This window comes from Rosa chinensis, chromosome 1 (genome assembly GCF_002994745.2).
Source record: "Rosa chinensis cultivar Old Blush chromosome 1, RchiOBHm-V2, whole genome shotgun sequence".
In the NCBI taxonomy this organism is placed as follows: Eukaryota; Viridiplantae; Streptophyta; class Magnoliopsida; order Rosales; family Rosaceae; genus Rosa; species Rosa chinensis.
In genome coordinates, this window is record NC_037088.1 from 28,033,050 (window position 1) to 28,058,027 (window position 24,978).

Here is a 24,978-nt window from a genome sequence, read left to right on the forward strand (position 1 = left end):
GCTTGTGTAGGAGCTTTTGGCTCTCTTTCTGTAGTTCCAGCTGCATATAGATCAATAGTTCAGCGCGGGGCACACATGCCAGACCTGGTGCTTGCATGTTGCTCATCGTATCCAGATCATTCTCATAGTTTATATTCACCTTTCCCAGGCATGTTATACCAAAATCATGATTCCATAGTAAACGCTTGTTAGTCCATAAATTACTAGCATCATGATTGTGAACAGCGTAACTGCAAAATAACTTATTTTCAATCACAACATCGGACACATACAAGCTATACATATCAACATACACAATTAACCTTTGCTGGCACGAGTACCACCGTTCCATCTTTTTGAAGGAACAATGGTCTTTCAAACTATTGGGCATGAATTTAGATTAAGAAAAGCATAACAAGTGCAAATCACATTCCACAAACTATCGAAATAGCAACAAACAAGGAATGGAAACTGATCTAACCTATAATTTCCAGCAATAGCAGCGAGGCCATCAGTGGTAAAGCTTTCATAGCTAACAATAACCAAAGACTAAACAACTCGAGGAATGAAAACTGATCTTACCTTGTTTGAGCATATTTCTCAGACTCCATCAGAAACTAGGCATACATCCAATGCAGACATTTCTAAGCTGTCCATCTTGGTTTAAGACTAAATATTACCAAGCTATATGATGGGGCAAGGTTCCTTAAGGCACTAGGCAGTTGTTCATTGGATGAAAACCTACTGAAGATGTTGAGATACAATGAAGTTGGCTGTTACAACTTACAACTCAGTATTTCAAATAATGACTTCTGAATTATGATTGCAAAACAAAATGAGATCAGAAATTGGCCCAATTGTAATTCCATAACATGTGACAAGTGAAATAGGGGACATATCTGGTAAATTGGACAGTGAATAATGATAGTAAAGAAAGAAAAATTTTAAGAGAAAGCTATATTCACTTGAACTTCAAAGAATAGACAGCAATGAGTTATTCAATTTTATAGCACATGACAATGAGGAAAGAAAACATACTACTATGTCAAATTGTCCACATGTCCACTTCGTTGGAGCAAAACTAATTGTGGAATAATTGCAACTGTCTCCAAGTATATCGAAAATGCCTAGAAGACCTGAAAATAGTTTTACTTCAGCATTAGAAGCAGACTGTTGCAGGTGCTCTGTTTAGGACGTTGGAGCAGGGACATATGTGAGCAAAATTTAAATACGTGCTGATACTATAACTATACAAAATCTTACAACATATATTCGGGACCAAGAATAAAAGTTCAAAAATTTAGATTCTTGCCAGAAAATACTTGCTGATACTATAACTATACAAAAATAAAATAAGAAGTCCCAATCAATTATGTAACTAGTCAACCTGTCCCGATAAGAAGGTATTGCCCATGCCGATTTATACTTTTTAATAGGAGAACAGCCAAAAGTAGCATATTGATTCTAAACCTTTTACAACAATAAAGATATAGATAGGCATTATGTCCCACTGCTGGCTCATTTTGAAAGCTTACAATCCCATGCCAATTTATACTTTTTAATATCAAACTTATCCCTTCATCGAAATCATGGAAATAAATTAAACATCAAGTTCATGAGCATATAATCCCATATATGGTCACTCACATCTATTCCAAGAACCATAGTGACACCATACATGTAATCTGTGTGCTTATCGGTAGTTCTACAGCAGTATTTGCTCTGCTTTAATAAATAACTTCTCTGACATTCATATGTGCATTACACACAGAGTTAAACAGAGGGTAAACTATTTTAGCATGCAACACATGGACTTGTCCAGCACTATTTATTACGAGTTATCAAATATATATATATATATAGACACCCACACACACTCCAGATATCTACAAGAATAACAGAGAACACAAGCATTGAAATTACATTTGAACTATACACAACTGTATATTACTCGCATACATTTGACACCCTGGTATCTTCATGTCTTTTCATATTAGTTCCTTGGACCACAGGAGAGACTACGGCAATGAACCGAAGCAAGCAAAGCATTTAATGGAATTTTGTTTTTTAACAAAAGCAAGCATTTAATGGAAGGAAAGATACAGATTCTAACCACTTTTGTCCTATGAGGTCTTTTGGCATATTTGATATTGTAAATGAAGTTATTTTTACTTTTTCTTCCATGTTCTCACATGAATTTGTTACCTGGTTGATGAAACAAATCAGTCTGGAGGGGATACTTGTCATGTTTATTATCCTAGAGAAAAAGACATTGGAGCAACAGAAAACATCATAGGGATGCAAGAAATACTTACACAAATGAGCAACCAGACCTTCGGTGCCTTTTCTGCTTAACTATATCCTTCCTTCTTGGAGGTTGAAGAACAGCCTTGATGGCAGTGTCAAACACCACTTTGACATTCTAATCAATCAAGTAGAGTTCATCACTCAGTTTTAGATTCGAGAATATCCTTTAAAAAGATTAGACATGAAATAACCCCAGAACTTAGGCTTTAACTCTACCTGTTGGGTCTTAGAGCTGCATTCAATATAAGCTGCGGCTCCTATTTGCTTTCTTAACTCCTCTCCCTATATACCAAGCATAATGAGCTTCTTATGCTACGCTTTTATGAAAATACAATACGAAAATGAACCAATACACACAAATCAGTACCTGAGCAGAAGTTATGATGTTCGATCCCATATGATCAGCTAGATAGTGCATGTCCTCACGAAGATCTAATACAAAGAAAATATAAGCTTGGCAATAAGAATATGAATTCTAAATGCATTACTTGTTGGGAAAAAATTTGCAAAAGTTAAATTGTTGCCTACCAAGCTTTGTCCCAACAAGGACAATTGGAACATTAGGCGCAAATCGGCGAAGTTTTGGCATCCACTGAGAAGCACATTACAATGGACGAAGTTAGTCAGTGAACATCAAACTAAAACCAGAAGAACACAATTCAATAATTGATTTAAAATGATGCTTTCCCCATTTGAAAACTCCTAAATTGCAGAGCAAAAGTAAAGTAGTTTGAAATGAAATGGCTTTACTTTTTTTACAGCTTGATCCAAGATCATATAAAGCGCAGTGAACCTTTTAAAGAAAAAGTGCAGTGAAAAGAAAAGAAAAGATATTGGCCATGAAGTCAGTACCTTCTTAAGAACATTCTCATAGCTAGCTCTACTAATTAGAGAGAAAGCCAACACAAATATATCTGCACCTCTGTAACTTAGTGGCCTAAACCTACTGTAGTCCTCCTGACCTTTAAACCAAACGCATATAATTAGTCAAAACCGAAAAAATTAGCCGAAACACCAACTCCAAATCTTGAAGACAAGAATAAGCACTACAGAAGAAAGAACCAAAATACCTGCAGTGTCCCATAGCCCCAAATTGACAATATTTCCATCCACAGCCACATTTGCACTAAAATTGTCAAACACTGTGGGTATATAATCCTGCCACATAACAAAGAACAGAGATTTACAGAGATTACTAAATTACGAGCCCAATCTCAACATTCATTACATACAGTAAAATTAACTTTTCACCTTCTTTGTGGTTTTTAGCTCAATGTATACAGTAAAACTTCAGTACCCAAGACAAATAAGCAAAAAGAGAGAAGAAATTTGAATTAAAAAAACAAACCACTTTGGGAGTTGAGGCAAACCCAAAACAGAAATCTCATGAAATATCCATAAATGCAAGAATTAAAGAAAGAAAGAGAATTTCTTAGATGGGTATTTAAGGACTCACAGTAGGAAACTTGTTGCTGGTGTAGCAAATTAGCATGCAGGTCTTCCCTACAGCTCCATCCCCAACAGTAACACATTTAATGAACTTTGAAGCACTCATTCTTTCAACCCCACAAATTCAAAACAGTAGCTCTTTAGCTAAAAGCACTGGGACTTGTATAATCTTCAATAAAAGTTATGTCCTTTAAGGAAACCCAGAAGAGGAGACCCCAGAATTAACCGTCCAGTTGTGTCCTTTAATGTACACAACTGTATACATTACTCGCATACATTTGACACCCTGGTATTAACCGTCCAGTTCTCAACAATCTCATCCCCAAACTTGTCATCAACACTAGTTTTTTGAACTATACACAACTGTATCACCAATTACAGATGAAACCCACAATTCGTAAGATCTGAGTAACTGTGTTTATCCTCTCCACGACACAATATTCAACAGCCTGAACTGAGATGCACACACACACTAGAGATTAGGGAGAGCAAAGAGGGCAAAACGCAACCAGACCAATCAAAACGCAAATTCAAGACGAATTGAAGAAAACCAAACCCTAAAGATCGGATTTTGAAACTGAACAGATTAGGGGAATCGAAAATTGGGAGAAAGATGAAGTAGATGACCTGATCGGAGACCCCAGAGAGCACCTCTATTTCGAGGAATTGAGCCAAGCTCTCGTCCTCGTCCTTGATATCGTCATGCCGGTACCGGCGGGAGATTGAAAAACCAAAGAAAATTTCAATCTGAGAATGGGTGGTGAATCTGATTATGTGCAGATTATCAAATGTATCCAAGCTCGTATCTGCAAATAACAACAATCCCAAAATCATTGACAAACCGAAACCAACCTCAAAATCCCAAAATTTAGAAAATCAAAAAGTTAGGTCATAATAGAAAAGAAGAGAAATTGGATGAACAGTTTACCGGTTACTGCTGGAAACTAAAGGCTCGATTTGAACGAAGAGAGTCATCTTTGGGGCCGGAAAGACTTCTTGCAGATTAGGTTGATGTGGAAACTGGTTTGGTTGTCGGAGAGAGGTCTCAATATGCTGGATTTGGGGTGTATAGGTGTAGAAGATAGAGGGAGAGAGGAGAGAGGTCTAGGTTATGGGGAGATGCTGTCGAGAGAGTGAGGGTTTGGCTATAGGTTTTGGTTTTGGTTTTGGGGAGACGATGTCGAGAGTGAGGAGCTTTGGGTCTGTGTCGAGAGAGAGAGAGTGAGGCGCTGTCGGAAGTTGAGGAAGGAGCTGTGGGTTTTTTTTGTTATTTTTTTGTTAAGTGTAGGGTTTCAACTTTCAAGCCCAGCCTATATCAATTTGAACAAGGACTCACACAACAGAATTTAATAAAAACGTGGTATGAATGCAGCCATTTAAATTTTAGGCTTGTCTCTTAACTGTGAATTGGACTTCCCTCGAGGGGTTGGAGAAAGATATGGTGGGAAATTTCCCTCCTTTATGTCAGACATATTCATTAGACCACAGTTTTATTGTTTATCGTCGTATGACTAATACATGTTGGGGAAAATTTAGGGCTTCAGGTGAGTTTGGCACCACATAACATGGTGGGAAACTTGGCGCTCAATTTTTTGTAGGGTCATACAACGGTTTTGTCCTTATATGTCTTCTAAACTAATTCATAATTCCATATCAGACGACGGATTTTTTAAAACCAACGTCTAAAAAAATAAAAATCAATCAGACGACGGAAAACTACAATGCGTCGTCTGAGAGGCGTCGTCTGATTCAATTTTTGTAGTAGTGCTCCCTCCAAATCAATGTCCACATAGTACGTTTCACTAATAACGATCACTTGCAAGTAACAGAGAGATAAATACACATACCCATCACCTGAAATCAAGGACGGAGTGGGACTGAAACAAGGCATTTCGAGGTCGTTTAGCCATACATGGATCAAGACCAGACCCACCATATCCACCACTCCAAGCATGACCATCACAACCTGGTTTTCAACCAGAAACCCGAACACCAAAACGAAGTACTCTCCATTGCTTCCCTCACCTTCTCACTCTAAAACCCAGAGAGCCAGAAGAAGAAGAAGCAGAGTGACAACGACGAATTTTGAAGTCAAAGCAGCAGAATTCCGAGCAGGAGAGCGACGACGAAGGTAAGGATGGATCGGTTGAGTGATTGTGCTAATGGAAATGGAGGTTGGAGAGGAGAGATCTGGAGGCCACAACTTCCAGGGTTGGGTTTTTTGTTTTAAGAGAGAGAGAGGGTACATTTTTTTGGTTTTTTTTTTTAAATCTTTTTATTTGAAAATGTCAATTTTGCCCTTCTCGTGGGCCATTCTGTTGGTACCTAGTCATCTTGTGACATCATATTCGGAGTCAAATTTGAAATTTGGACGCGGGTGATGGAAATTAGAAGTACAGGGACCATCGTGATTAAAAAAAATTGGTAACCAAACTGATTTCAGACCCAAAGTATGAGAGAGTAAATTGAATTTAATCCTTTTTTTAATAATCCATATTTATAGCAATGAAGCATGATTGATCATTCGAACCTCTCCATTGACTAATCAAGTCTAGAAGAGTACAATATCAACCAGTCAAATCCAAAGGAGCACAGTATCGACCAGTCGAATTTTGTGGCAGAAGAATGTGAGGGCAAGTTTGTGTTTTGGATCTTTTACAGCAGGGCCCTCTTGATTAAGCGAGACTAGGCCCGAAATTGATCAAAGGTTTGACCTGAGAACAACTTCGTTGTGACCAGCTGGATGATAACAGCAGCGATTGGACCAGATAATAACAGCAGCGATTGGGTTAGATGATAACAGCAGCGATTGGACTAGATAATAATAGCAGCAATTGGATTAGATGATAACAGGAGCAATTGGAGTTAATTTCACGAGAACAAAGCGTATAGGTAGATATGGTGTGAGAGTTAGATGCCTGTGAGTTTAGTGAGGAGGAAATTCTAGCAGTGGCATGGTTTGGGGTTGTGGGATAAGACTATTTGGGTATTGATGGCAGAGTTTTTTAGAGATGAAGCTTGATCTCTTTCTTGAAGTTTTTGGGTCGTTCTAGCTTGGTTTCCAACAGCACCAGACCACCTTTTTATAGCGAAGGTGGAAGAAGAAGGTTGGTGACAAGGGCTGAGGGTTTTTAGAGACCACTCTCAATTTTGGGAAGATAAATCGTGAAAGCTATGGAAATTTCTTTAAGCTAGGAGACTGAAGGGCTGTGGCACAGGTTTAGGGGTGATCATCCAGAATTTGTGCTGCTGTGATCTTTTGAAGATTTTAGTTCCTCAATTTCTGGTATTGAAACTTGTGATCACAGAGTTAGAGGGCTATTGGAAATTGAAACGGGGTTGCTGGGTATATGAATCAGGAAGCTTCTCCATAGATGTTGGGTTCTTGCTAGAAATGGTGAAGCATTGATCCCAGCAGCAATTTTGATAGAAACGACGTTCTGGTTTGGGGAAGGAGATGACTCCAATGGGCTTTGGGTTAGAGACTAATCTAATGGACTTTGGGTGAAATGATTCTAGTGGGCTTTAGGTTTTGTTGGGCCTGCTTTGCATCCCTCTCACTAGCCCATATTAAGAATTTGGTCCGTCAAGCGTGAATTTTGGTTCCCAAGTCCAAAATTATTGATGAACTTTATCTTAATGATAGGCCTCACAAGATCCGTTACCTTCCACACCACATCCCGCCATATAAGCCCCAAACATAGCTTGGGCCTACGTGTATTGCGTGGTAATTAAGCATATCGCACTACTAAAAAAAACCTCAATTGCTTCGCCTTTTTACTTCGGCATCAATTGCCGTAGCAATTGAGACCCTATTGCATTATTATTTGCAACGGAAAATCTTTGCCGTAGTAATTTTGTAATCAATTGCGACCCTTTTTCCTTTTGCCGTCGCAAAACCAATTCATATATGTATATTAGAAAAACAAAAAATCTTACCACGGAAGAAAGCCGTCGGAGAAACAAATAAACATCTTGGCGCCTATCCTAATTTTTTTCCCTCTGTTTTTTCTTTTGTTTTTTGTGTCAAATTTCCCACTAACTGAAGCCCTAATTCTTTTTCCCTTTACAACCACAATTCACTCTCTCCTCGGCTCTCTCTCTCTCACACCCAAGCACCGAGTCATATCTGTTCTCTCGACTACCGCCGACTTCGACAGAGACCCAGATATAGAAAAGCTCACCCAGAAGGGTCAAATTGCTGCAACCAGAGTTCTCTTGGAGCTTCAAATCGTCGCCAGTTGCTTCTACAGGTGAATTGGTTTCTGGGTTTTAGTGTTTGAGTGTGGTTTTGGTATTGCACACCATGTGTTTGTGAAAATTCCTGAATGAAAATTATGTGCTTCAAATGAGAGTTGATAGTTGTTTTCATTAATGGCGGAAACTTTATGATTCTTTGTGGTTGAACTGTTGGATTCTAGGCTCTAGTCGTGTTTAAATCTTGTTTCATTTGCACCCAGAACCCTTCTTTCCCAATCAAGCTCTTAAATACAGGAGGAGCTCCAAAACGGAAGACACCCAACAAACTGATTTGTCTCTCTTCAGCTTCACCTCCAAATTTCAATAGAGAAGCTCAAAATTACTTCCTCTCTTAGAGTTCGATCCCCCGCAATTTGTCTTGCAATTTGAAAACGAAGGTAAGCAATTTCTAATCTTTGATCTTGTACTTGCAATTCTCATTCATTTTGATTGTAGTAACTACGGGATTTCCATTAACTCAAATACAAGATTGATTTTTCTCTACTGGGTACTCTAGTGAGTTCTATTTTTGTTGGTCTGATTCATTTTCCTTCTGGGTTTGTTTGGGCTTGGTTTCTTGCTGGTATTTTGTTCGTTTAATCTGAGGTGGGAGCTCCTTGTATTGTATATGAACTGCTTCTTTTGTTGTGTCTCTGACAGGACATGAACTACTTGAAAAACGGCTCACTTACGCCACTGGGTTGCTTAATTGATGTAGCAATATTTATTGATGATTAATACATCTATGCTTTACAAAAAGTGAAAGTAACACATACATAAGATTGGTGAATGAGTGCAAGACTGGCTAATATTAAAATCTACGTGTTGACTCTTTCCCACCGAGTCTTTGTAGTCTACTGAAAATGGTGTTGAGCTATATTTGAAGGACAAAGATTGATGATGATTTCCCTCCAATTGGGTAATCAAAATCGTATTTTGCCACTTCTTTTAGGATTTGAGAACTGTCTTAGCCAAACAACCCCCTCTCAACATGTTGCCCCATCACTCTCAGGCATCTTTCCTTAGGCTTCTCAATAATAACAGTATATACAGTTTATGAATAACAGAATATAATGTCTTGATCGTGATCAGGCCCTTTTTGTTAATTTATATCTATATTTAATTAATTATGAGATATATATCTTTTTCATGACGTTTTTCAAATGTCATTAAAAGTGTTCTGTGTAGTAGTGTGTTCAAGTGTGGATGAGAAGGGAATTGAAGATGAAGAGAATTGGGAAAGAAGAGGGTCATAGTTGAAGGGAAGGGGTGAGGAGATAGAGAAGTGGGTGTGGGATAATTGTTGTCTGTTCATAAACATGTTTGGCTGTTGGAGTTGGCGGAGTGAGCAAATTTGTTTGTTGCTGGTGAAGATGGGGGGTTTGGTAGCGGCAACTTGAAATCACATTCTTCTCCATTTAATTTAGATTGCTTTTTTTAGCATGCTCATTTTAGAGAGTAATGTCCTTATTGCTACACATAGAGGTTTCTGCAGCAATTTATTTCAGTCCTTCCCTTCCTGTTTCCTTCATTTTGTTTTGGTATTTGGAGAAATTGTGGTGCTAATGCTCTGGCTCTGATTGTGCAGATGCGCTCAGTTTCTCTGGAGCTTGAGATTCTTGGCAGGCATCAGCACCCTGAATTAACGATTCCCTTTTTAAAGGTAATCTTATCATTAGTTTTCATTGTGTTACTGGGAAAGCCGGAGGAAAGAAGAGGATATTAATTACATTTTAGATATTTTTTTCCCTATCTTTGATTTGATCAAAATTATATTCTTTATTGGTACATTCATATTTTTATTATTCTAATTTCATGTAAGCAGATTTCTGATATTCTGATTCATTAATCGGAGACATGAAAAGTTAGGAACTCATTGGAAAAAAATTGAATAGTTTTGCACAAAGTGGGCATCTGTAATGCTATTGTAGTCTTTCTCTTTCCATTTATTTGATGCAGTGCTTTTGTTCCTGGGACCCAAATCCAGCTAGCTAAATAGGGGGTTATAAAGCCATTTGAGAATGGGTGAGATGGGAGTGTAATGAATTGGAAGATGATATTTTGGTCCAATTTCTTCAATTAAGTAAAACGTAGTATAGAAGCACTGCATGAGCATAAGTACTATTGCAAGATGTGTTGAGCTATAGTTATTTTTCTCCATGTATTTGTTTATTAATTCAGGCAGAAATTTTTCTCTTACTGGGTATTGTTCTGTGAAGCTCTAGCAGCCTTTATACAAGGTGACAAGGTTGGGGTTGGACTTGTATCTTAGTTTGGGTGCATGATGAAAGCTAATATGAATGTAATTGTTTATTGCAAATATGAATGTAATTGTTATAGAGATACCTTCTCTGACCAAACTAGATATATGTTGATGAGATCATAGATTTCATTGCATTCGCAACTTCATTTATACATTCAATCTAAGATGCATTTTTGTCGTTCTGATATTCTGTTCATATATTAGTTATTATTCAATAGTCTTATGTTGTACCTGACATTCAGTTCTTGTGGTTCAATGTTGATAGGCACGCAGCAGCAGCGTTTCTAGTTTGAAATCGGTTTCTTTTTCCATTACTGGGAATCGCTTCCCATCTCTAACTTCAAGACTTGGACCCTTTCAAGTTTCCTAGTCGGTAGGTTATATCATTGTAATACTACTGTGACTCTTCTTCTTTGTTATGTTTGCCTCAACAATCTCATAGATAAATTTTTAGATTATTGGATTTTAATCAATAGGTCCAGTTTAATGGTATGGGCAGTAGCTTTTTGTTCATTGTGCTTCTCTAATCACAAGAAACACTCATATTTTAGTTTATGCTGCAGAGAACACCATCTATTATTTGAAAAGGCTGGTCATCTTCACGTCAGCAGTGACGGATTTGGAGTTAATTTTGGAAATCCAAAGCCAAGAGCTTGATATTACCAGGTTAGTACTTCTTCCCCATTTTTATATTTCTGTTGGTCACAAGAAACATATATTTCTGTTGTTTTCATTTCTGTTGTTTTCAAAATGGAACTCAAAGGGTAATTCTCCAGACTTTTGTAACTTTGCGCTTTGTGTTGCAAATGTTTGATTATTGATGATGTATTTGTGACTTTGCACTTTGTGATTTGTTCTGGTTTTAATTGAAGGATATTGATGAACTTGTATTTGCCGTAAGGTTTTAACAATTGCATTTTGTAGTTTTTGACCCAGTTGCCTTCTTACTAAAAACTGTACATTTTGGCTGGGTATTTGAACTTGGTGTCTTCATGAAATTTTCAGTAGCCATCTAGAAGATCATGTCAAAATTGAAATCTCATGAAATTGAGTTTTCTAGAGTAAGTTATGAATTTTCGAAGTTGGGGTCTGCATCAGGAAATTCTTCAATTGATACTATGTTTCTGTTTGTACCCAGGGAAGTTGGGACTTCGTGTTTCTATGTTTTGTTCATGTATTGATGCATATTGTGTAAGGTGTTTACTGACTAAGCCTTTCAAAACGTTTATTGTATGAATTAGTCGAACCTTGTTCAATTGCCTAGGCCTTTTGGCTGGTAAATAACAGTTGAATTTGTAAATGGAAAACCGGTTAAACTTTCTGCTTTAGATATTCGTGTTGAAAGCTTATACTTTAGGCCTAATATCTTTATAGTTTCATACAGTTTCATTTAAGATTTAGTGGTTAATTTCGAGGCTAAATGACAGAAGTCTGCATTTTGTAGTTTTTGACCCAGTTGCCTTCTTACTAAAAACTGTACATTTTGGCTGGGTATTTGAACTTGGTGTCTTCATGAAATTTTCAGTAGCCATCTAGAAGATCATGTCAAAATTGAAATCTCATGAAAAGGAGTTTTCTAGAGTAAGTTATGATTTTTCGAAGTTGAGGGTCTGCATCAGGAAATTCTTCAGTTGATACTATGTTTCTGTTTGTTTCATTTGATTTTAATAATTTCCCATATTCAGACTTGTTCACGAACTGAACATAAACATTCTTAACTTCCCTACAAAAGTATACCAATATTTCAGACTTTATTTTCAGATAGTTGTGTCATTGTGAAAGTAGCTAGCCATATCGGTTCGCACGTAAGAACTGATTTATAACCTTAAGGCTAGTTATCGAGGTCTATACGTATGATTTTTTATGTTTTTTTACATGGAATTTGGTTATCTGTGTGTTGCAAATGTTTGATTATGTATTTGTTTGTGACTTTGCGTTTTGTGATTTGTTCTAGTTTTAATTGAAGGATATTGATGAACTTGTATTTGCCGTTAGGTTTTGACAATTGCACTAATGGCTTTCAAACAAAGATAGAGCTCCAGCCATTAATTACACTAACAATTCCAAAAATTTTATTGGAAATTAGTATGTATTGTTACTATTGATTGAGGTCCATCAATGTCTTAATATTTTTTTTTTTTTTTTTGTATAGACACCATCACGAAAGAATATGTGCATTTTGTTGTCTATCTTGCTTACTGGACATTAAGGTAACATTGGTTTTTCTATGTTTATATTACAGGTGCTCATGGCAAAAAGAGCAAAGCAAATGAAAGCAAGTGCAAAGCTCACAAAATGACAAAGTAAAATGGTGCACTTGTGATTGTTGTTTTATTTCAAGTGTGGTTATAATTTTCAATACTTGAAAATGACAACACATTTATTTTCAATTTAGTGTTTGTATTTGAATATGGTATGATGACTCAATAGATATGTTTAACTATATTTTTCATGAATTAATGTTAATTTCTGAAGATATTTAATTGCTTAATTATTATTATTATTTATTTGTTTAATTTTGTGGAAATAGGAAAAAATAAAAAATAATAATAAAACAAATTAGCGTTTGCGACGGCCATTTCAGCGTCGCAATCGGTATAAAATTATATAGTTTTATTTATTTATCAAAATATTTTAATAAAAATTTATAAATATATTTGTGACGGCAAACTAACCGTAGCATCAATTTTGGCGGCAAGGTTTGGCGGCAAGGTTTGGCGCTTATTTTGTAAATATTACACTTTGCGACGGCAACATAACCATAGCAAATACCTGCACCTGGGCTACCCTAATGGATATTTTGCGACGGAAGCCTGCGTAGCAAATAGCCGTCGCAAAACAATAACTGATGCGACGGCAAGAGAATACCGTCGCAATTATCTTTTGCGACGGCATTTTACCGTCGCAAATGGATTTTGTGACGCCACCTATTGCAACGCCAATATTTCCGTCGCAAAAGGCTCATTTTTCCGTCGCGAAAAGTTTTTTCCGTCGCAAAAGCCCAAATTGCCGTCGCAAAATAGGCGTCGCAAAAGCAATTTTTTTTAGTAGTGTCGGCTCCTTTGAAAAGGAATGTTAGTTGTTTGAGAATTTGGGCTTGTTGTATCTCTTGCTAACTAGAAGGCTTCCTTTTGGCATGAAATGGGCTTGCTTGAAGGCTCAACTAGGTTGATGACTCGTCCTTTTTGCTTGTCATTCGTTAAATTGATCTTGTGGAAATTTGGGTATCAACAAAGAACACATAACCTTTTTTGACATCGGAAAATCAAGTAGAAGAACCTTTGACAATGACTCCGCCTTCTCCATTATCCCTTATTGACCAAGATTTCCCAACTTCTGGAGATCATCTAGAGGTACATTCTGAGCCCATATCTAAATGTAATAATAATGTTGAACCCGCTTATGTTGGGTCTAGCCTACTAGATATACCTTACCTAACCGGTCAATTCATGATTAATCTACCAAGAAGTATGAGCCCACTCTTCATGCTAAATCTAAATATCCAATTGTAAATTTGTGTCAACCATAGATTGTTGAAGTCATATGAATCTTTTGGGCATCAATATCCCCTGTGTCTTTGTCTAATAAAATTTAGAAGGCTTTGAGATATCCTAAGTGGACCAAGGCAACGGAAAAAGAAATGGATGCATTAGAGACTGAAGAACCACACCTGGGAACTTGTACCACTTCCACGTGGCAAAAATACAATTAGGTGTAGGTGGAACTTCACTATGAAACACAATGCATATGGCACAGTGAGCAGATATAAAGCAAGGTTGGTGACTAAGGGGTTCACTCAGACTTATGTGATTGACTGATAAGACATTTGCTTCAGTAGACAAGATGAACATTATTCATGTATTGTTGTCCTTGGAGGCTAATTTGAAATGGCCACTCCATCAATTTGATGTTAAGAATGCATTTCTTTATGGAGACTTAACCAAAGAGGTGTACATGAATCTTTCTCTGAATATACAGCTGATACACCTGGTGATGTTGTATGTAGATTGAAGAAGTCTCTGTATGAGCTGAAACAGTCTCCTCATACATGGTTTGTCAAGTTCACTAAGTCTATGAGGCACTTTGGGTATCAACAGATCAAATCAAACCATACCTTATTCCTGAAACACCAATAGGGGAAGGTAACTATTCTTATTATATATGTGGATGACATGGTAATTACAGGGAATGATTTGGTAGAAATTGGAAGTCTTAAAAAAAAAAAAATTGGCCTTAGAATTTGAAATGAGTGATCTAGGAGACTTGAAGTATTTCTTTGGGATTGAGGTAGCCGGGGGGAGATATGGGATCTTCTTATATGCCAATGGAAGTATGTTCTTGACCTGTTGACATAAACTGGTATGTTGGATTGTAAACCCATTGATATATGCATTGAGCAGAACCACAAGTTGGCAGAATATCCTGATTAAGTTCCAAAATACAAGGCCAAATATCAAAGGTTGGTTGGAAGATTAATTTATTTGTCTCATACCAAACTAACGCATTAGTGCAGTTTGACAGGACCCGCCCCGGATTTCACTTTGAAATCCGAAGTGACCCTGCGGGGCCCACCTTAGAAGAAATTCTACCAAAAATTTGGCAGAACTTCCCCTAAAATGGGCTACCCAAACCTGTAGAAAACAATTACACTTCTCAATCAATTCATCCTTATGCTCCTGGAGCCACCCTGCTCCCCAAATCAACATCAGTCTCCAATTCACAAAACACGCATCTCAACTCGAATATCATAAATCCCATAGGTAATCAGAGCAATTCTAACAGAAAGGTATAAGAGAAAAACCTAATTCAAAGGCAGATGCGGAAGCCATGCTGTTGACTATGCCTCAACTCCGTGTACGCCCGACCTCAACCAATTCGCCTGCAAACTGGGCATTTGAAACCGAAGGGCCCAGGGGAAAGTACATAAAATACGTTAGCGTGAGTGGACAAAAATAAACAATTTTTAAACCAACTGGATTTTATACTTTCCCACATATATATTTCCTTAAAAACTCTCGATGCATGCAACGATTCAGAAAACAAATCACGAGAAGCCCTGCTCAAGAAAAACCGACTAGCCCCGCTAGTCACAAACAACCGAGAGGAAAGATCGAAACTCCGATACTCAACAGGATAAAACCAGCCCCGCTGGTTACACGGAAATCAGACTAGGCCCCGCTAGTCGAGAAATGGTAGGATATGGGGAAGAGATATCACCATACGGGAAATAGAGCCTCTCAGGCTCTACCTACCCTCAACTGCCACTCACACATAGATTGTGCGAGGAGGAGAACTAATAACCTCAACTTCCACTCACACATAGATTGTGCAAGGAGGAGACCAAATGACCTCGACTACCACCCACGTGAGGAGGAGAATAAATCACCTCTACTGCCACTCACCAACACAAAGTAGGTGAGGAGGAGAACAAGCTACCTCAACTGCCACTCACTAACACAAAGTCAGTGAGGAGGAGATCTAATCACATAACCCGCGTATGGTAAGGAAAAATCATCGAAAACCAGTAAATCCATGTAGCTTCCCCAGATTTCTCACGAGATAGAAATTATGTATTCAACGACGTGACCCCGCACGCCAAGATTACTCTCAATCTCAAAATGGATAAGTGAGAAATAGGAATAAATCGTCGGCGTGTCCCACACGCCCAAATATTCTCAAATCCGAAACCAAAACCGGAAATTAGTATAGGTAAATCTCATTTCCACAATCTCTCAAAATCTCCAAGAAGCCAACCAAATCCAAAATCCTTAATTAGGCATTCCCGATGCCAAAACCGAAAGTCGATAAATATATATAAGAAGTAAAACGATAACTCAATGGAGTGTCCCACACGCCAAAAATATTCTCGGGTCAATAATGATTTAGCAAAGAAGTTCAATAATGAACTAATATTCCATCGAAATCCTATTTCAAAAATCTCATTAAATAAAAAAATAGGAGAGAAATAAGCATTTTAATGACGTGACCCCGCACGCCATAAAATCTTCAAATAATCATATAACCAAATCCCTTTTCCGAAAATAACCATATGTTCGAAAAAGTAAATTGATAAATAAATAGAGCATATTCAAATAAATAAACGCATGCATCATTTGCTTAAAAAAAAAACAAAAGTCCACTCACAGTACTATTCCGACGATCACGTATACGAGTTCCTTTATCGAGCCAGAGCTCGGTACGACATCCTGTACACGATTATATTCCGTGAATAATTATTCAACAATTTAATATGATTCCTAAACTCAATTCCTCATAAATTACATCTCCCATTCTCCTCGGGTTCAGCCCAAATTATACCACTAATACCAATTCATTAATTTAAAGGTTCCAAGGCAGAACCGAGAGATATCCGACGGTCGGATTCTTGTAATTCGATAATCGAAACCCTAAACTTAAAAAATTCATAATTAATTCCAAGCTTCTCCAAAATTCACCAAACTTCACATACAAGCTCTATGATAATTATAGAATTTAACTAGCCAGAAATTGAAATTAAAAAGCTACCCTAGCCGCCGCTACCGCCGCCCACAGTGGCGGCGCCGCCGCCACCGCCACCATCTCCGATGGCCACCAAAATTTGGCAGTAGCACCTTCTCAACACACCCATTAATTCTTTCAACTGTGACCAAGTTAGAAAATGAGCGGAAGTACCTCAACAATTAAAGAGAAGTTTGAACCCGAATTGTGAATAGTAACTCGGAATTCCAAACCTTCGATTCGACCTCCACACTGCAAATCGTGGCTCAAGGCTAGGGGCAACATGATCCTTGGGAAAAACCGCTCCTTCGACGCCGGTTTGGTGGCCGGAGATGGCCGGATTCGCCGAAAATCCCAAACTGCTACAGTAAACTTTCACTGGCCGATGCCTCATTTTCCGGCCAAACCACCGTGAGCTACCACCACCGGTGCCAAGAGGGGGCGGAGGCGAGTCCAAAGATGTCGGCTTTATGCCACTAGGTGGCCGGAGGAGGGAGAAGGCCGGAGTTGCAGGCGAGCGAGACAGAGCGATAGCTCGGGGAGAAAGAGAGAGAGAAAAAAACGCGGGGAAAGGGGAGAGAGAGGAAAATTACCCAGCAACAGTAAATTTTCAAATTTATACTTTCTACCAATGAACAGTAACTTTACTATTTCACTTGTAACTTTCGCATACGAACTCCGATTTTTACGCACCACATATGCACGCGCTCGGTTTAACGTCCTCTACGACTTCCATGAAGAACATTTTCCCAAATTTTGACCCGAACAAAAAGTCAACTTTAGGGCCACTAAAGTTGCTGAAAAAGAGTAAAAGTAAAACAAATTACCGTTTACTGTCCAAATGACTAGTAAACCGGTGAATTTGGGTTCGGGACGTTACAATCTCCCCTCCTTATAAAAATTTCGTCCTCGAAATTTCATATCGCCGAAATAGAAGTAGGACGCACATAACAATCTGAAATACAGCATTCTTCAGAAGATAGTTCGTCGACTAAACAAAAATGACGATCATTGTGCATGAAAAAAAAATGTGCAAGCCTGCTCAAATCATGTAGAAATTAGCTTTCTTAATCAGTTAGGAAAACTCTCTCTTATAACTACTCCACCATCCCTAAATATAAATATCTCCAACTAACTGTCTGACAAAATCTCATTACAATTCATTACAATTACGACATTGCGGAAATTTTCCAAACCCTGTATGTACCAAATCCTTTAATGGACTACGATGTCTCTAACAACGTACACTAGTAGATGCTCCATATCTGATCCAAGAGTTGACCACTAGATTAGAAACTCAATACTTGAAATGAACGATTCTCAAACTGAAACCTTGCCAAACATTTTAATTTGATCGATTCATAGCAACCCCGCCGAACTCAACAGCCAAAAGAAAGGTTTACTTCAATTCGTGACTGAAAAACCCCATGTGCAAAGCAACCGATAAATGGTTCGATAGGTAAGCAAAGTGCATCGTATTACGTGAGCGTAAAGCACCTCAAATACTGCAAAGAAGAAAATCGACTCACGAATTAAGGAAATAGCTATCGAAGTTATAATGAAATCCACAAGCAGGAAAGAAATTCTTTAATAGTCCCCAAAGGACTCATCGAGAAAACCATCATTGAATGCTGGCAGGATCCCAAAACTTGTTGACTAGCATCGCCCCGCAAGGAAAACTATCACCAAACCTTCTTCGTTATTCTGAGATTCAAAACTTTGATCATCACCACATCACATAGGAATTTCACTTGCATTACTACGGACGCTCCGTGGGGTTATTACGACCCATTCTTGATCCCAAGTTCAATGATTTCACCCACACGGATATCCAATGATACCAAGTAGTACCTTCATACACCATAGAAGTGATCAAAACCGTCGAAGACGATTCAAATGTCCTTAATTTCTGAAACCTTTCGAATCCTCTATTCTCACTTTTGCTTTTAATCGATTGCAAATTCCTTAATTTTGCTGTACCGGTCATCTTTCCCTGGCAACATCACCCATCATAAGATGGATACCCGTCCAACATTATGTATCGCTCTCAACGATACCAAGATCCGAAGGTGGTCCCACCACTTTTCCAATCAAATTCCAAGTTCAACCCGAAAGAGGTTTGACTCAAAAATATAACTAGAATTCTGGTCAATCTATGACCTGAACTACTTCATGAATCTGCTGGGAAAATCCACGTCCTTACTACTCTTACAAAATCTCCATCATTCAATCTATCAACTGTTCCATTAAGAACTTACTACATTTCAATTCCTATGACCCCAAGATTCAGAATTCAAATCAAACTTCGTATCACATAGTAATTCGTTTGAACCACTATGGATACCCAACGGTGTCACCACCGTCAATCCCCGAAGTTGTATTAAACCATTTCACTGTAATCAATAACCAAAAACACTCAATCTCGAACAATATCCTTCACTTGGACAAAACTATGTCCACAAGTCATTGTCAGGTCAACAGACCAAGGTGTCCAATTAGAGGAAATTTCCAATCTGGTTTTCCTTGTGAATTGCAAAGTATCAATCCAAAATGACTCTCACAACACCAACCACGTCTACATGACACATCCCCCGAAACTCGGTTCAAGGTTAGAACCAATATTACTATTAGTCTCACATTCAACCGCAATTCTGATTCCAAGTAATCAGAGACAGTCCAAAGCTATAATCACTAGTCTCAGATACTCGAACATGAAATCAAACTCCGTTCTCGCACCTTAAACCCAGCTCCAACAACTTACCTGCATTGAGGAAGAAATAACCACAACATTTCCTCGAATTACTCCATAGCACAATTCGAATCTGTAGAGTAGCCTTACTCTACCATTACTAGGGAAAGGTGCATGACATGAGTCAATCCGATACGTAGCGAAATTCCTATGAGGTCGGCGTACAGGAGGCATAGAATCCAAGAAAAACCAACAAGACATGTACCGTACACACTTGATGAGTACAACAGCACCGAAGAGTATATGATGGGGAACCGCTGCAGTCGGGCCATCACTCGGGAGGTACTGAGTAACAACAAGCATATACGGTAACACGATATGATCAAGTCTACAGAATCTGACAACCTAATGCTCTGATACCAACTGACAGGACCCGCCCCGGATTTCACCTTGAAATCCGAAGTGACCCTGCGGGGCCCACCTTAGAAGAAATTCTACCAAAAATTTGGTAGTAGCACCTTCTCAACACACCCATTAATTCTTTCAACTGTGACCAAGTTAGAAAATGAGCGGAAGTACCTCAACAATTAAAGAGAAGTTTGAACCCGAATTGTGAATAGTAACTCAGAATTCCAAACCTTCGATTCGACCTCCACACTGCAAATCGTGGCTCAAGGCTAGGGGCAACATGATCCTTGGGAAAAACCGCTCATTCGACGCCGGTTTGGTGGCCGGAGATGGCCGGAATCGCCGAAAATCCCAAACTGCTACAGTAAACTTTCACGGGCCGATGCCACGTTTTCCGGCCAAACCGCCGTGAGCTACCACCACCGGTGCCAAGAGGGGGCGGAGGCAAGTCCAAAGATGTCGGCTTTATGCCACCAGGTGGCCGGAGGAGGGAGAAGGCCGGAGTTGCAGGCGAGCGAGACAGAGCGATAGCTCGGGGAGAGAGAGAGAGAGAGAGAGAGAGAGAGAGAGAGAGAGAGAGAGAGAGAGAGAACCCGGGGAAAGGGGAGAGAGAGGAAAATTACCCAGCAACAGTAAATTTTCAAATTTATACTTTCTACCAATGAACAGTAACTTTACTATTTCACTTGTAACTTTCGCATACGAACTCCGATTTTTACGCACCACATATGCACGCGCTCGGTTTAACGTCCTCTACGACATCCATGAAGAACATTTTCCCAAATTTTGATCCGAACAAAAAGTCAACTTTTAGGGCCACTAAAGTTGCTGAAAAAGAGTAAAAGTAAAACAAATTACCGTTTACTGTCCAAATGACTAGTAAACCGGTGAATTTGGGTTCGGGACGTTACACAGTTAGTCAATTCATGCACAACTGAAGATCATAAGGATGCTGTAGTAAGGATTTTAAGATACAGGCTGCACTTGGAAAAGGTTTGATGTTCTCTAAACACAATCACTTTGAGATGAGTGGCTATACTGATGCAGGTTAGGCATGTTGTATTATTGACAAAAAGTCTACAACAAGGTGCTTCACATTTGTGGGAGGAAATCTTGACACTTGGCGAAGTGAGAAGCATAAGGTAATAGCAAGGTCAAGTGCTGAAGCTAAGTATCAAGGTATGACTCATGGACTGTGTGAACTCCTGTGGTTGCGTAATATACTACGTGACTTAGAGTTCAAATCTAAACGTGTCATGAAGTTAATTGTATTGTGACAATAAGACAACAATTGACATATCACAAAATATGGTACAACATGATCGTACCAAACATGTGGAGGTTGACAAACATTTTATTAAGGAGAAACTTGATGCTAAGTTGGTTGCCTTTTCGTTTGTTCCTACTGAAGAGCAATTAGCTGACTTGTTGACTAAAAGAATTCCCACCAAGGTGTTTAATGACTAAGTTGACAAGTTAGGCACATGTGATTTGTATGCTCCAACTTGAGAGGGATGTAAGGATGTTGGTGTTGTTGGTATAATTAATAGTTTTCTTGTAGGAAAATTTTAGGAGAAGAATATTTGGAAAAAAAAGATTGTACAATGTAATACGGTACTGTAGTTCAATAAGACTAGTACGTACTCAATCGTTCAGTTGATTTTTTTTTTTTTTTTTAAATCGTTCAGTTGATTTGAAACACAAAAGTACGTAGCTTAATAAGACTAATATATACCATTTGAACACCATTAAATTAAATTATTCATTCTTAATATTCCTTCTTCTTCTCAACAATATTTGACCTACACAGCAAGAGGTGAAGAGGCTAGTAAGTGATTTATTGATAGTGTTACATGCATGTATCATGTATTTGCATGTGCGCGCCACAAAGTAGCAAATTACAATAGTTATCCACCCATTTGTTTATTTATTTTTCCTTAATAATACGGAATTCCCCTTTTATTTTCCACAAAAGCTGGGTCAAGACATCCCATTCCAACAAAATTAATGTTGAAACTTCAATTTTCTAGTGTTTCCTATGATTCGCAGTCCAGTCACCAAGTCAAAATGCCAAAAATGTAATGATATCTTCTTTTTTTTTTTTTTTTTTTTTTTTTTTTTTTTTTCTGTGCTCGATCAATCAAGTCAATTTCCTCGATTGCAAGAAACTCTTACTGTTCGTCTGGTGGTCACGCGAAGCAATATACTCGAGAAAATTGGCAAAGTCTGTGTCCCTGTAACGAATAGGGTTGGCTTCGTCGACGAGTTTAGGTGAAGGCCGAACAACGGTGTCGAATGGCATGCTGTGCAATGAAGCAACAGAGATTCGAGACTTGGATGAGTTGACAACAACCCTATGCAGCACGCTTTTGTATCTCCCATTGCTAAATATCTGTCAATGCAGTTTGTGCATAAGAGTAAATTAATTTGCTATTAATTGCATATATAATTAATATGACTGTACGTACGTACGTAATATTAGACCTAGATAGCTACCTCAAGATGATCACCAACGTTGACGATGAATGAATTCGGAAGTGGTTCCACGGTCACCCATTTTCCTTGGTGCTGTATTTGAAGACCCTGGACTTGGTCTTGAAGGAGAAGAGTGAGGATGCCATAATCAGAATGAGGTGGAATGCCTAGGGTTAAATCAGGTTCAGGGCATGCAGGGTAGCAATTCACCACAATCAGTTGGCTTCCATCTTCAAATTCATCTAAAGTACTGGTCCTGGTGTCTATTTTGTCTGTACCAGAACTCTCTGTAGTTTCCATCAATCCAAGGCTCTCCATGACAGCCTCCAACAGCTCTAGATACAAAAAATTCGTGTTCTTTGAATAGTTCACTACTGTTTCCCTACATATTGATGGAGTGGTTAATCTTTGAATTAGAATTAATAGCAACATATGAATTAACCATTGAAAGAACCAAACTCATAATAGCTATACGTCTCTCTCAATGAAGTGTATATATATTGGATTCATCATGACTTGGTCAGTGTTTAATTTTGTTTATCCTAGCAACACTACTAGAAAAAAAAAATCCCCATTGGCCACTGATCATGCAAGAAAATCCTTTAAAATGTGGGCAATGTTTAATTTTTCTCATCTTATTAATCGCTTAATTAGGGTTTAACTTATACTAGAGTTAACCCCTAGGTAATATTTATAGATTTATACCCTAACATTTCAAGTTATCAAGTACTAATTAAATTTTCAAATGAGCACATGCCAAGGGAAAATTGTATATAATATATAGAGAACAAATTTATTGTTGCACGTCTCGTTTTAGAACTGAGATCGAGAGGTCACCTTAGGTCCACAGGAGATGATGGCCAAGAAGGAACACTGTCTGATAAAGGATGGCAACTAAGCTTGAGAAAGTCTCTCCAGCAGAACACTTCATCATTGTTTTGGTTAAAGCTTGTTCCATACCTAGCTGGGGAAGCCATATCCTTTGACATGTACGTTGATCTCTCATCGAAAGGAAGCTCAAAAAACCTTTTACTTACATCAGTCATTGTTGATATAACTTCATCTGTGATACCATGGTTTATCAACTGCATCAATCAAAAAATTGATTAATATATTACGAGTTTAATTTGTTTTTAAGTTGGTTAATTCTTCACACTGATTGATCAATATATGGCCTCAGGAGATGTTAGTACACGGACAAGGAAAACGTATATATACATAAGAACTAAAACGTATGAATACAGATCACCCAGAAAGTACTTATTACCAATGAGTTATATACATAAGAACTAAAACGGTAAGTTTTCAATCAATACTATCAGACAATGGGACATGTTATATGGTGCGGAATTAAGTCTCTTAGTATAAATATCACGCGAAGGAGAAACATTACTCAACATACATGTTCTTGGCATAATTAGTATTATCTAGTAAAACACATGCTCATGATCAAACTAATATACAAAAACAAGAATGGATGTATACTTGATGTTAACATGGTCGACAAAGGAAATTAAGTGTATGGACTCAAAGATCAACCTGAAAAATTCCAAATTCTTCGCAAGCTTTTGCGAGGGAGTTCAATGCTTGGGATCTGCTGCTGGAGCCTTGCAACTGAGCGAAATCAATAACTGGTAACTTGAGAATAGTCTCTCCTCCTATTGCTGAATTGGGTCGTTCCTCCTTGGGCAGTATGTACTTGGTTGGAACTCTAGTCAGCCCTCCTTCACACAAGTGTCTCACTCCTTTCTGCAGGTATTGATCATGGGTTTCTGTTGCTTTATTTTCTCTGTAATTGGTGTCAGCAACAGCACCACTTGAACCCATCGCAGGCAACGAAGTCTAAAGACCAGGTTATTCTCTACCAAGAGCTCAAAGAAAATTCTTTATATCCTCAATATAAAACCACCTAGCTAGGTTTACGTATAGCAAGAATAGCTACCATGCAACGTACTAAATTCTGAAGAATAATTTCAGAGGTGAACTATTTATAGGGGAAAGGAGAAGGATCGAATAGGAATAATAGCTATAGGTACTACTGGTCCCATATATGTGCAATTCCATGCATAATTTCATTTCCATGGCTAAGAAACCTTATTGACCGTATACCGTTTCAAAGTTCGAGGTGGGTGGTGCATGACTGCTGGTGATCGATTATTAGGAACATACAGTAGACTAAGAAATAATTGAGATAGTCAACAGATCTAGCCTCTTCCATGTGAATAGGCTTTGCTCCAGTCAGTTCCGTCCCTCTAAGGCAATTAAGAATTTCTTTAAGGTTGAAAACTAGCTATAATGATGCCAAGACAAATACTAGTTCGATGAAACCTAAAGGGAGGAGTCTACTTTCTAGCTGATGCCAATTGATGATAAGGATTGATCATGATGATGGTTAATTGATAAACCTTTGTTCACTTCTGAAAATTTTTCTTTGGTAGAAAATAGTCTATTCTAATTTCCGCATGGCGGATAATAATTTATCAATTTGAATTTGAATCAACTATTTGTTTCACATTGATCTGTTCTTAGTTTGAATTTAGAATCAACTATTTGTTCCACATTGACTTGCTTTTCTGTCATGTCTCCTTCCTCTTTATTTTGGTATAGTGGCTTGTTTTTGTTGTACTATATTAGCTATGTGAGAGTTTTACAACATTAATATATCAATACT

General features: G+C 38.1%; 2 protein-coding genes across 2 annotated transcripts; both read right to left on the reverse strand.

Moving 5' to 3' along the window:
• Positions 1 to 1,956: 1,956 nt before the first annotated feature.
• LOC112182353 (rac-like GTP-binding protein ARAC7) lies at positions 1,957 to 3,942 on the reverse strand. The gene is made up of 7 exons (XM_024320838.2): positions 3,743 to 3,942; positions 3,357 to 3,444; positions 3,139 to 3,248; positions 2,815 to 2,878; positions 2,654 to 2,718; positions 2,503 to 2,568; positions 1,957 to 2,401 (listed from the first exon to the last, which is right to left on the reverse strand). Exons 1-7 carry the CDS (start codon positions 3,839 to 3,841, stop codon positions 2,291 to 2,293), a joined length of 603 nt encoding a protein of 200 aa, XP_024176606.1. The 5' UTR covers positions 3,842 to 3,942; the 3' UTR covers positions 1,957 to 2,290.
• Positions 3,943 to 21,966: 18,024 nt separating this feature from the next.
• On the reverse strand, positions 21,967 to 24,218 carry LOC112182544 (probable 2-oxoglutarate-dependent dioxygenase SLC1). The gene is made up of 4 exons (XM_024321049.2): positions 23,847 to 24,218; positions 23,145 to 23,392; positions 22,329 to 22,689; positions 21,967 to 22,224 (listed from the first exon to the last, which is right to left on the reverse strand). The coding sequence occupies exons 1-4, from the start codon at positions 24,132 to 24,134 to the stop codon at positions 21,973 to 21,975; spliced, it is 1,149 nt and encodes a 382-aa protein (XP_024176817.1). The 5' UTR covers positions 24,135 to 24,218; the 3' UTR covers positions 21,967 to 21,972.
• Positions 24,219 to 24,978: the final 760 nt, after the last annotated feature.